The following is a 12,231-nucleotide window of genomic DNA, read 5'->3' as shown; positions in this document are numbered from 1 at the left end:
GGATTCCAAAGTCTCCTTATTCCAAGCATTTCAGATAAATGACATTTATTCTGGTTAACTTGTGAGATAGGGCAAAGGGGAAGAAAGTGACTTATTCAAGATAAAGCTTCATGCCTGCTCTTTGCTCATCTTGTGTTGTCTGGAACTTCCTAAACACCTTTCTTTAGCTTCTATGGCAGTGGTTTTCTCAACCTGTGGGTTCCCAGGTGTTTTGGCCTATAACACTCAGAAATCCCAGCCAATTTATCAGTTGGACTTCTGAGAGTTGAAGGCCAAAATATCTGGGGACCCACAGGTTGAGAGCCACTGTTTATGGGAACATAATTCTAGACTAGATATGCCTTTGATGTGACCCAGCAAAGCTCTTGTTATATTTTTAGTCATTTATTCAGTAGTCTTTTTTTTAAAGTATTCTACTCAAAGTCCTCGAAACGCATATGCTAGTTTTAGTTGATGCTGAAGAAGTTGTTGACAATAACACTGTTCTACAAATTTTCAGTTTTTCTCAGTTGCGGAAACGAAATGTGCCGTTTCTTAATAAATTTAACATGCTGAATTCAAATATAAAAATTAAATGTGTTAATTGGCTCTGGTTTTTATGCAACGGCTATTTCAATTTTCTCCACAATAGGTAATTCGTTAATATTATGATAATGCGCCTAACCTTACTGCATGTATATAAACCGTGAATGTTTACTAAATATTAGTCAAATTATATTGCCAATAGTTTATACATGAGAAATATTTATTTAATTAGTCTTTTATTTATGTTTGTGCAGCAAGAAACTATATTCGTAGGCCTAATGCAGTTGAAAAGTCTGAAAGTTTAAATGTCGCTTTAATCGTGACTTTAGTTTATATCCTGTTTGCTTCTCTTGACTTTTCTTTTGTATTCAAGGAAAGGATTGTCTCTTACAATGCTCCAGGAGGAGTCTGACAGCATTGACGGAGTCCATTGGCCTTGATCTCTTTTTTCCATAGGGCTTTATTTACACACGTGCGAGGCAGAACTACAGTCAAAAGAACAATGTAAAACGATGTTTAACGATACTGTCTCAGTTTTCAACTGACTGACCCTCACCGTTCAAAAGTCTGGCCTTATATAGGGCTTTCTGGCTTTTGCACAGGGCACTAATACTGCGTCATCAAACTTTCTAGAATATTCTAGAATCTTCCATAGTGTAAGTCGCAACATGCATTTTTTCAACCATACGTGATCACGTGATTGCTTAGCTATGCCTCTTTGATTTCAATATATCATAAAAACTAGAGCCAATATAAATTTTTAAATGTCATTTTCCTTTTCAGCACCCCAAAATCATAAAAGAACAGCTATTTTCAGGCCCGCAACTTTTTCTCCTTTGAACAGTGTTATAGGCCTGACCCTAAACTGTTCCTATTTATGTATTGTCAAAGGCTTCATAGCTGGAATCACTGGGTTGTTGTAGGTTTTTGGGCTATATGGCCATGTTCTAGAACAGGGATCCTCAAACTTTTTAAACAGAGAGCCAGGATAGAGTCCCTCAAACTGTTGGAGGGCCGGATTACAATTTGAAAAAAAGTATGAATTAATTCCTATGCACACTGCACATATCTTATTTGTAGTGCAAAAACACTTTAAAACAATACATTAAAATGAAGAACAATTTTAACAAATATAAATTTATTACTTCAGTGGGAAGTGTGGGCCTGCTTTTGCTGATGAGATAGGATTGTTGTTGTTGTGTGCTTTCAAGTCATTTCAGACTTAGGTTGATCCTGAGTGAGGGCTGGGTAAATGACCTTGGAGGGCTGTATTCGGCCCCTGGGCCTTAGTTTGAGGACCCCTGTTCTAGAACATGGCCATATAGCCTGAAAAACCTACAACAACCCAGTTCCTATTTATTCCTCTCACTCATCCCATGGAGTTTAAAAAAAGAGAATTGTCTTTCTTGGAAAGATACCAAGCTATTCCACTAGTTGACAAGGAAGACGGTTAAAGGTATGTTTTACCTGTCGAGATTATAAAAACATTCTTATAACAGGGTGGAGCAATTGATGAAATACAGGCAGCCACATGCAAAGCTAGTCTGTATTTATTCATTGATTTATCATATCAGGAGTGAACCAAGGGTACAGCTGTCATATATTTTTAAAAAACACGAAGATTAAAAACTTGCCATTATACTAAATGTCCTTTGACCAGTAGTTGGTCTCTTGGAGTTCCTCTGGTGTTGCTATAAGAAGGTTCTCCATTGCGTGGGGATCAGGCTGCATTGTACTAGGTGGTCTGTGGTTTGCTCTTCTCCACACTTGCATGTCGTGGACTCCACTTTGTGGCCCCATTGCTTAAGGCTGACTCTGCAATCTTGTGGTGCCAGAGCACAGTCTGTTCAGTGCCTTCGAAGTCACCCAGTCTTGCACAGGAGGGAGTCTCCCCGAAGGATATCAGGCATAGATTGAGGTTCCAGGTTTTAGCCTGCCACATTTGGACTCTTGCTTGCTGAGGTGTTCCTGCGAGTATCTCTGCAGATCTTAGAAAATTATTTCTTGATTTAAGGCATTTAAGTCGTTGACGTGCTGGCTGATATCCAAACAGAGGATGGCCTGGGGATGTCACTGCCTTGGTCCTTTCACTATTGGCTGCTACTTCCCTACTGATGTCAGGTGGTGCAAAACTGGTTAAATAGTCTAATTTCTCCAGTGGTGTAGGGTGCAGATACCCTGTGATAATGCGACATGTCTCATTAAGAGCCACATCCACTGTTTTAGAACTGTGAGATGTGTTCCACACTGGGCATGTGTACTCAGCAGCAGCATAGCAAAGCGCAAGGATGGATGCCTTCACTGTATCTGGTTGTAATCCCCAGGCTGTGCCAGTCAGCTTTTGTATATTGTTTCTAGCACCCACTTTTTGCTTGATATTCAGGCAGTGATTCTGAATACTGGAAGCGACTTGAAGTTAGTCTGTGAGAAATTGGAATGAAGTTCTAAGGATATGACAAGTATAAAATACTCTGTGGTATAAAAATTCCTAATACTTCTATCATAGCAATAATCTCTATCGTATAGGATATGAAGATACACACTATCAGTATTATATGTTTGGCTTGAGGCAAACTACTTAGTTACGTATGTGTTGTCGGATGGATTGACTTGTTGGACAAGACGTTGGGAAAAAGGGGTTTAAGACAAATCCTCCAAACAAATGTTAGCCCTGAAGTTATTTTCAACTACTAATCTTGTGACACCTTGCCACCGATCATGTGGATGCAGCTGATAGAAAACTATAGGCCAAAACATGCAAAGGGTCGTAGATTCCCTTGTCCTCATTTAGCCTGTCATAAAATACAATGTTTAGAGTCCTTAGACGTTCTTAAAATATTCTATAAGTAATTACATTATTATAACATATGTAAGTCAAAGCCATGGTATTCCCTGTAGTAACCTACGGATGTGAGAGCTGGACCTTAGGGAAGGCTGAGCGAAGGAAGAGAGATGCTTCTGAGCTGTGGTGTTGGAGGAAAGTTCTGAGAGTGCCTTGGACTGCGAGAAGATCCAACCAGTCCATCCTCCAGGAAATAAAGTCCGACTGCTCATTGGAGGGAAGGAGACTAGAGACAAAGTTGAAGTCCTTTGGCCACATCATGAGGAGACAGCAAAGCCTAGAGAAGACAATGATGCTGGGGAAAGTAGAAGGAAAAAGGAAGAGGGGCCGGCCAAGGGCAAGATGGATGGATGGGATCCTTGAAGTGACTGGACTGACCTTGAAGGAGCTGGGGGTGGTGATGGCCGACAAGGAGCTCTGGTGTGGGCTGGTCCATGAGGTCACGAAGAGTCGGAGACGACTGAACAAATGAACAACAACAAAAGTACAAATCCTAGGAGCTGGCCACTAAACCATTTAATACATCTAACACAAAAGCACATACAGATGGACCTTGTGCATGTTTGTACCAAAATGGGAGGCTAAGCTAGAGTTCTTTATCTGCCTGGACTGCCCCCCCTCAATTACATAATATTTTTCTGATTTTTCTTTTGCCCTCTAAATGCATTGAGTTCCCAGGAAAGTACATTATGGTGGTAATAATATGGCAGAAACAATATACCAGTCCATGAACGTGATATAAAGAAACCAACAGAAGGCCCTGCATACAGCTACATACAAAGTTTTACATAGCAATGATGTTGTTAGAGATTCACCATTTTGAAACATATTTATGTTCATAATCCAAAAGCAATCTCTAAGCAAAAATGTTCTGAATTTCAGCATCAGAAGTAAATACATTACTTTACAGAACAATGGGAGATATATTCTTTGAAGACATTATAAAGAAATGTGCCAGAGGGATAACTATTTTTGGTCAGGGACTTGCCACACCTTGCTGGCGTATGATGAACACTGTGCAAGTGAGGGATCGTAACTCCTTGCTGTCTCTTCAATCAAAATAAAAGAAATAGGTTCTGGTAACAAGTAAGAGCCCTTCCACATAGCCCTATATCCCAGAATATCAAGGCAAAAAATTCCACAATATCTGCTTTGAACTGGGTTATCTGAAACAACACTCAGATAATGTGGGATTTTCTGCCTTGATATTCTGGGATATCGGGTTGTGTGGAAGGGCCCTAAAAAGGGAGGGTTCTCTCTTAAAGACTCAGTCAGCTTTTCCAAATCAATTCCCATAGTGTCCAGCCATCATGGGCAATGGTCAGATTTCAGGAGGGAACCAGATACAACAACACAGTAAGACATACAACAACATAGCAAGACTCTCTTATCCATAGACTGGATATTCAATCTGTGGATATGAGGATATAATAATAACAAACTTTAGGAAAAATTCCCAGCAATGTCCTCAGAATGCACTTTACTATTGGATTGGGTTGGACTACGCTCCCCTCATTTCTTTTAAAACCTTATACCAGATATATGACCACATCTCCGTCTATGAACCCACACGTTCACTTCGTTCATCCGGAGAGGCCCTGCTCGTGATTCCACCTGCGTCGCAGGCGCGCTTGGTGGAGACTCGAGACAGGGCCTTTTCTGTGGTGGCCCCTCAACTCTGGAACACCCTCCCCAAAGATCTTAGACAGGCTCCTACATTGGCAGTCTTCAGAAAGAACTTGAAGACCTGGCTGTTCCGATGTGCCTTCCCAGATTAGGAATCTCCAATACCAAGTCCCAGAAGCACTTTAGTAGAAATTAAGATTGCTGCACACCGCACACTGCACTTACCCTATAATCCTACATACCTCCTGCCACATCAGCACTTTTAATCTTGTACCCATTACTCTGGCCTGGCCCAGTTTTATTGTGTCTTGATGTATTGTTTATTGCTTGTTGTTAATATTGCTTTAACTGTTTTTAATTTGCTTTAGGTGTTGTATTGTTGTGTTGTGTTTTGAGGCCTTGGCCAATGTAAGCCACATCGAGTCCTTCGGGAGATGCTAGCGGGCTACAAATAAAGTTAATAATAATAATAATATATCCTATCTTGTTCACGCCCAGCATTTATTTTTAATTTTAAACTATTATATTTGGCCAAGCCATAAGTTTTTAAATCCTTGTGTGTTATTGTTTATTGTTTACATTTGATTTATATTAACTGCATTGTATTGTATTATTTTTGTTTATTGCTTTCTTGTTTTTATTGATGTGTTGTTGAGCTTGGCCTCATGTAAGCCCTCCGAGTCCCTTGAGGAGATGGTGGCGGGATATAAATAAAGTTTTATTACTTTATTATTATTTGCACCCTGCCACCATCTCCCCAAAGGGGACTCGGGGTGGCTAATATGAGACCAAGCCCAAAATTACAGTACAGCAAAATAAAATACAAAGAAGCAAAAATATCAAAATAAATACAAGAAATAACAAAATAAAATATAACCATACACCAAAAGACGCATCACCTCAGAAGTGTTTGTGGGCCTCCAATACAATTCTGAGGTATGCTTACAGCCCAAAAATATTCTAAATACAGGGTTAGAGAGAAGAAGTAAGGCTGCCTTTTAGTGAATCAAACATTCAATCCATTTGTCCTTGTAACATCCACTGGAAAATACCACAGCTCTCCAAAAATGCAGGCCTTTCCAAGTTCTACTACCAAGAATTCCACCTGGGACTCTTCTGTGCTTCATTGGGGGGGGGGGGGGGGTCCTAAATACTAGGGATTAAGGCTGTTGTTTAAATTCCATTTATCTGTGGCCTTTCCCCAGTAATCTCTAGGGAAAGTACATGGTTGGCTTCTTCCCCATTCATAAATGTGGTTGAGCTGAGAGCATGTAAGTCACTTGTTATTCTTTTGTGGCTTTATGTTTCCAGATTTCTTAGCAGGGCTTGGTCAGAGGGGGATTGCCTTTTCTTCCTCCCAAGGTTGAGAAAGTGTGACTTGCCCTGTGGGTTTGCCTAGTGGGTTTCCGTGGCTGAGTAAGGATTCTAAGCTTGGTCTCCAGAGACACAATCCAATGCTGAAGCCACTACACCATGCTGTCTCCATGACTCACCCCAGGACACCTGTAATTTCACAGCTCACTTTGTGTTCCAAATCCCAGACCAAAATATCAATCTATACACATTGGATTTCATATGTATGATTAATGGAATGCAATTCCAACAGAATTAGCAATGTTTTCTACTTAGTAAACACAGACTTGAGTAGGATGCATGTTTTCTTTTAAGGAGTGTTGGCAGGACAAACATATTCATGACTTCCTGTTACATAAACTACATGTAACTGCTTTCAAATATGTGGAAGAGAATACTCATCTCCATGCTGGATTTTGATTCAGTGAAACACAGTTCTTAGTAACTAACAATGACCACCTTTACAAGCAAATGGGTTCCCAAACCATAACGCACAGCTATTTCTTTCAATTTACCGTATATACTCGAGTATAAGTCGAGGCACCTAATTTTATCACAAAAAACTGGGGAAACATATTGACTCGAGTATAAGCCGAGGGTGAGAAATGAAGCTGCTACTGGTAAATTTCAAAATAAAAATAGGTAACAATAAAATTACATTAACTGAGGCATCAGGAGGTAAAATGGTGTTGAATATTTACATAAAATTGTAATTTGAGATAAGACTGCCCAACTCTGATGAAATCATTATTCTAACCTTCTTCAATATAAATGTATTTATGTATCCTTCCAACAATAACAGAGTAAAATAATGAATGTAATAATAATAATAATAATAATAATAATACAAAGTAAAGTAATGGAAATGCAATAATAACAGTAAAATAGTAAATGTAATAATAAAGTAATAAATGCAATAATAATAAAATATAATAAATGTAATAATAATCATAATAATAGAGTAAAATACTGTAAATGTAATAAAATACATAAAATAAAAATACTAATAACAGAATAAAAGAATAAATAGCCTTGACTCGAGTATAAGCAGAGGGGAGCTTTTTCAGCCTAAAAAAAGGGCTGAAAACTAGGCTTATATACAGTATTAGACATATTTTGTTTTAAGGAGACAATGGATCAAATGCAAAATAACCATTTGACACAGTGCATGCAGCATGAATCACAGAGCTTCTCAAAAACAAAGCAATTCTCAAACAAAGGGTTTTTTTAGAATAAGTTCTGAAAATGACTCAAGTCCTGGCTACCTAGTATGCATAGCATCCCCTAGTAATTATATTCCAAATGCATGATAGACTTTCAAGATTTGAAGGATACTATCAAGGATCAGACAACACTGGACTTGTCTGACTGTTTCTTGCTAGAAAAACATATCATTCAATAGTGAATGTGTACAGAGCAAAAATTTGTGTCTGTATTCATTTACTAAAAGGAAAATGCACTGACATCCAGTTCAATTGCAAACAAAGATAGTCTTCATCACAGCTGGCGACTACAAGTGTGATGTATTTAGAGCACAAACAACAACTCTGTGATCATGCAGATACCGCTCGATTACGACATGCAATGTTGAGAGATGATGGAAGTTGTAGTCATGGTATAAGGAGGATTTCTCAATCTTTGAGCTAAATGCAAATATCACAGCACCTGGGAGGCCTCATGCTCCCCGTTTCACATGGAGCACAGATGACACTAAAAACTGCTGTCCTACATTGAGTTGTGCCCCTCTCCTCATCATGTATTCTCCATCTCCCATGACATTACACCAAGCATTTAACTCCATATGCTAAAAATTGTACTGCAATTTAAAGTCTCCTCAGAAAATGTATACAAAGATGGGAGAAGCATTAAATATAGGTTAACTTGAAGAAAACAACATAACAGTTCTTCTGAAAAATAAATTTTACATAACTTGTGTGATGTTTCCACTCAGCATCATGTGTGTCAAACTGGGTGGCTTATTCAGCTATATCAGAAAGTTGTACCAAGTTACTGGCTATAAGAGTGTTGGAATCATAATCTAGGACCTTTAGAGATAAGCACATTGTGAAGGACTAATCTAACTACATATCCAATTTCTTAGAATATATTTGAGGATGGATGCGTTGTCAAAGGATGGATATTATCAGGATATATAGTAATATATACTGACATTGTACTATGCTAATAATATAATATATTGTATGAAAATATACATTCTAAGCCGCTCTGAGCCCCTTCAGGGTGAGAAGGGCGGCATATAAATGCCGTAAATAAATAAATAAATATTCTGAACACTTGCTGTTCACATATGGAGATAAGGAACTAAAACTTGGGTGAAACAAGGAGATTTCAAGAAATACTTAATAAAAGGGATAGTACTAAAATAATTTCACTGCTGATAATATTGCTCACCTAAAGACACATAATTAAGTAGCCTGATATCACATGGAGCAACGAGGTAAAAACCCAGGGACTGTATATAGAAAAGCTGCTGTGTGACGCAAGGTTCAAGCTTTCACAATTTACTGTTGACACAAGGAATACAAACTTGGGGTGACACAATAATAATAATAATAATAATAATAATAATCTGGAAAAGCTGACACAATATGAGGATTTAAACATCGAACTGCAAAGACTCTGGCACAAGCCAGTCAAGGTGGTCCTAGTGGTGATCGGCACACTGGGTGCAGTGCCTAAAGACCTTGGCCTGCACTTAAACACAATCGGCGCTGACAAGATTACCATCTGCCAGCTGCAGAAGGCCACCTTACTGGGATCTGCATGCATCATTCACCGATACATCACACAGTCCTAAACACTTGGGAATTGTCCGATGTGTAATCCAATACAACAGCCAGCAAAGTGATCTTGTCTGCTGTGGACTCATCTTGTTGTGTTTCAAATAATAATAATAAACTTTATTTATACCCCGCCACCATCTCCCCAATGGGGACTCGGGGCGGCTTACATGAGGCCAAGCCCAACAGAACATTACAATAAAATAAAACCAGAATACAGAACAATCAACACAGTAAACTAAATAAAACATGAGAATACAATAAACAATAATTTCAAGTAATACCTAATAAACTACCAGTACCAGAATCCTACTGCTGTTAATAATACAAACAGGTTAAATCAGATCTTGTTCTTACCTTCTGCTACATCATCATCCACAGCCCCTTTCACCTGAGAAAAACACCACTGAATGTCATTCCCGCCGCCACCGGCTCCTAGAAACAAAACAAAAGTTAAATAAAAGCTGGGCAACACCCTGGTTATTAAGCTTGACTGCACAATGTTAGCATTCCAGTCTGATACCCAGCGATTGTTGGCAAGGATAGGAAATGTAAAGGGAGCACCCACCACGCCCACAAAGGCGAAGAGTATTTCCAAAGCAGAAAGTTACTTGCAAGCTCTTCTTATTGTCCCTCAACACAGCCCACAACATTTTTGTCACTAGGGATGTGTCCAAATGAACACAGTCGCAATCAGTTTCTCTACAAAGACAGGTCACAACTACTCAACTTCATAAGCTGTCACACTCTGAAGATACACAACACACAATGCATGACTGCTCTTCTTACAAACCAAACTTTCTCTCACACACAAACTTTGGAACTTTACTTCTAAGTTACTAGAATCAGGAGTGAAGCAGCATAAGGGAACATTTTTTTAATTTGTTGACAACTTCATTTCTGCCATTTACAGAAAGTAGAACAAGAATAAAACTTAAGATTGTTGTTATAAAAGAAATCTATAATTCTGAAACTTGAAGAAGTCACCTCAGTTACAAATAAACTTGAAACTACCGTAAAAGATGGACCGGAGAGAAAGCTTCAAGAACATTCCTGCCCCGGCAGAAGGAAGGCGGTGAATCATTTGAACCTTCCACCCAAACATGCCAAAGACACGCCACCCATTTCTTGGACATGTCATTCGGAGCAAGTCATTGGGTAAGGCTCGTGGAGGAAGCTGAAAGGCAGTTATCAAAATGGAGCTTTCCCTGAATATTTCCCCTGAAAACGAAGATGTGTGTGTGTGCGTGTGTGTGAAAACAGCTGCGTAACCGTGGCATCTTGACCAAGGGGATGGAGCAAGAGAGGGAGGAGTTCCTCCCTTCCTTAAAAAAAACAACAACAGCAACAATCAAGCAACTTAAGAAAAAGTTCAAGCCAGAAGGGGAAGAGTGGTCACTCCATCGCCACACAGCCATCAGAGCACAGGAAAAGCGCAAACAATCCACAAGTGTTCTATTTCCATCTTCCTTTGTTACTTTGTGAAAAGAAAACGTTGCTCCCTATTTGGGCACCACGCTGAACTGGAAAAAAGGTATTTTACTTTGTAATTATAGTTCAATACACTGATTCAAAACAACCTTGCCGAAGAGGTAAACAAGGCCTCCTGAAGATTACAGTGTGTTTTCTATACATTTCAAATTCTTTTCTTCTTTTTTTTTTAGGGGGGGGTTTAAGACTGCATTTATACCAGGCATGGGCAAACTACCAGCTGTTAGGAATTGTGGGAGCTGCAGTCCTAAATACCCAGAGACCCAAAGTTTGCCAAGGCTTGATCTACACCAGGGGTCTTCAAACTTTTTAAAGAGAGGGTCAGGTCACAGTCGCTCAAACTCTTGGAGGGCTGGATTATAATTTGGAAAAAAAATTCCTATGCACACTGCACATATCTTATTTGTAGTGTAAAAACACTTAAAATAATACAATAATTAAAATGAAGAACGATTTTAACAAATATAAATGTATTAGTATTTCAATGGGAAATGTGGGCTTGCTTAAACTCTTGGAGGGCCAGATTATAATTTGGAAAAAAATGAATAAATTCCTATGCACACAGCACATATCTTATTTGTAGTGCAAAAACACTAAAAATAATACAATAATGAAAATGAAGAACGATTTTAACAAATATAAACTTATTAGTATTTCAATGGGAAATGTGGGCCTGCTTTTGTTGATTAGATAGGATTGTTGTTGTGTGCTTTCAAGTTGTTTCAGACTTAGGTTGACCCTGAGCGAGGGATGGATAAATGAACTTTGAGGGCTGTATCCGGCCCCCAAGTCATAGTTTGAGGATCCCTGATCTACACTATAAATTGCATCTACACTATTGATATTAGGTTCTTGTGGGTTTTTTCGGGCTATAGGGCCATGTTCTAGAGGCATTTCTCCTGTTTCGCCTGCGTCTATGGCAAGCATCCTCAGAGGTAGTGAGGATGCTTGCCATAGATGCAGGCAAAACATCAGGAGAAATGCCTCTAGAACATGGCCCTATAGCCCGAAAAAACCCACAAGAACCTAGTGATTCCAGCCATGAAAGCCTTCGACAATACTATTGATATTGTACTATGCTAATAATACAATATATTGCATGTATATATATCTTGTAAGCCGCTCTGAGTTCCCTTCGGAGTGAGAAGGGTGGCATATAAATGTCGTAAATAAATAAAAAATAAGCACATTGCAAACTGAATGTAGTTCAACAGCACTTGGACTACCATTGCTCTTTGCAATGGGATACTGGGAGTTAAAATTTTGAAAGGTCCTAAGCTTTGGGTTGCTGTGAGTTTTCCAGGCTTTATGGCCATGTTCCAGAAGCATTCTCTCCTGACATTTCACCCACATCTATGTCACGCATCCTCAGAGGTTGTGAAGTATATTGGAAACTATATTATAATAATAAATTTTATTTATACCCCGCCAACCATCTCCCCAATGGGTACTCGGAGCGGCTTACATGGGGCCAAGCCCGGACAACATGTTACAGCAAAATAAAACTAGAACAGAAATTATATTAGAAACTAAGGGGAAGAGGGGGAAAATGACAAAATACTAATTATAAAGAAATAAAGTATGTATAAGTAG

The 12,231-nt window shown here is 38.9% G+C and overlaps 1 protein-coding gene across 2 annotated transcripts in view; it reads right to left on the bottom strand.

Annotated features, from left to right (window-relative positions):
- The window catches only part of PPP2R2A (protein phosphatase 2 regulatory subunit Balpha), a 75,111-nt gene that overhangs the window by 58,036 nt on the left and 4,844 nt on the right, over positions 1-12,231 (bottom strand). The window contains exons 1-2 of one of the 2 annotated variants that reach the window (XM_060787259.2): positions 10,162-10,303; positions 9,505-9,582 (exon numbers count right to left, since the gene is read on the bottom strand). In XM_060787259.2, coding sequence (XP_060643242.1) covers positions 9,505-9,582; positions 10,162-10,288 — 205 coding nt within the window. In that variant the 5' untranslated portion in view covers positions 10,289-10,303. Of the gene's footprint in view, positions 1-9,504; positions 9,583-10,161; positions 10,304-12,231 lie in introns of those variants that run through there. The other variant, XM_067470676.1, reaches the window with a different exon arrangement.

This window comes from Anolis sagrei, chromosome 7, assembly GCF_037176765.1.
Source record: "Anolis sagrei isolate rAnoSag1 chromosome 7, rAnoSag1.mat, whole genome shotgun sequence".
Lineage (NCBI taxonomy): Eukaryota > Metazoa > Chordata > Lepidosauria > Squamata > Dactyloidae > Anolis > Anolis sagrei.
Note: the sequence above shows the minus strand (reverse complement) of the source record. Positions and strands in the feature narration are given on the sequence as shown.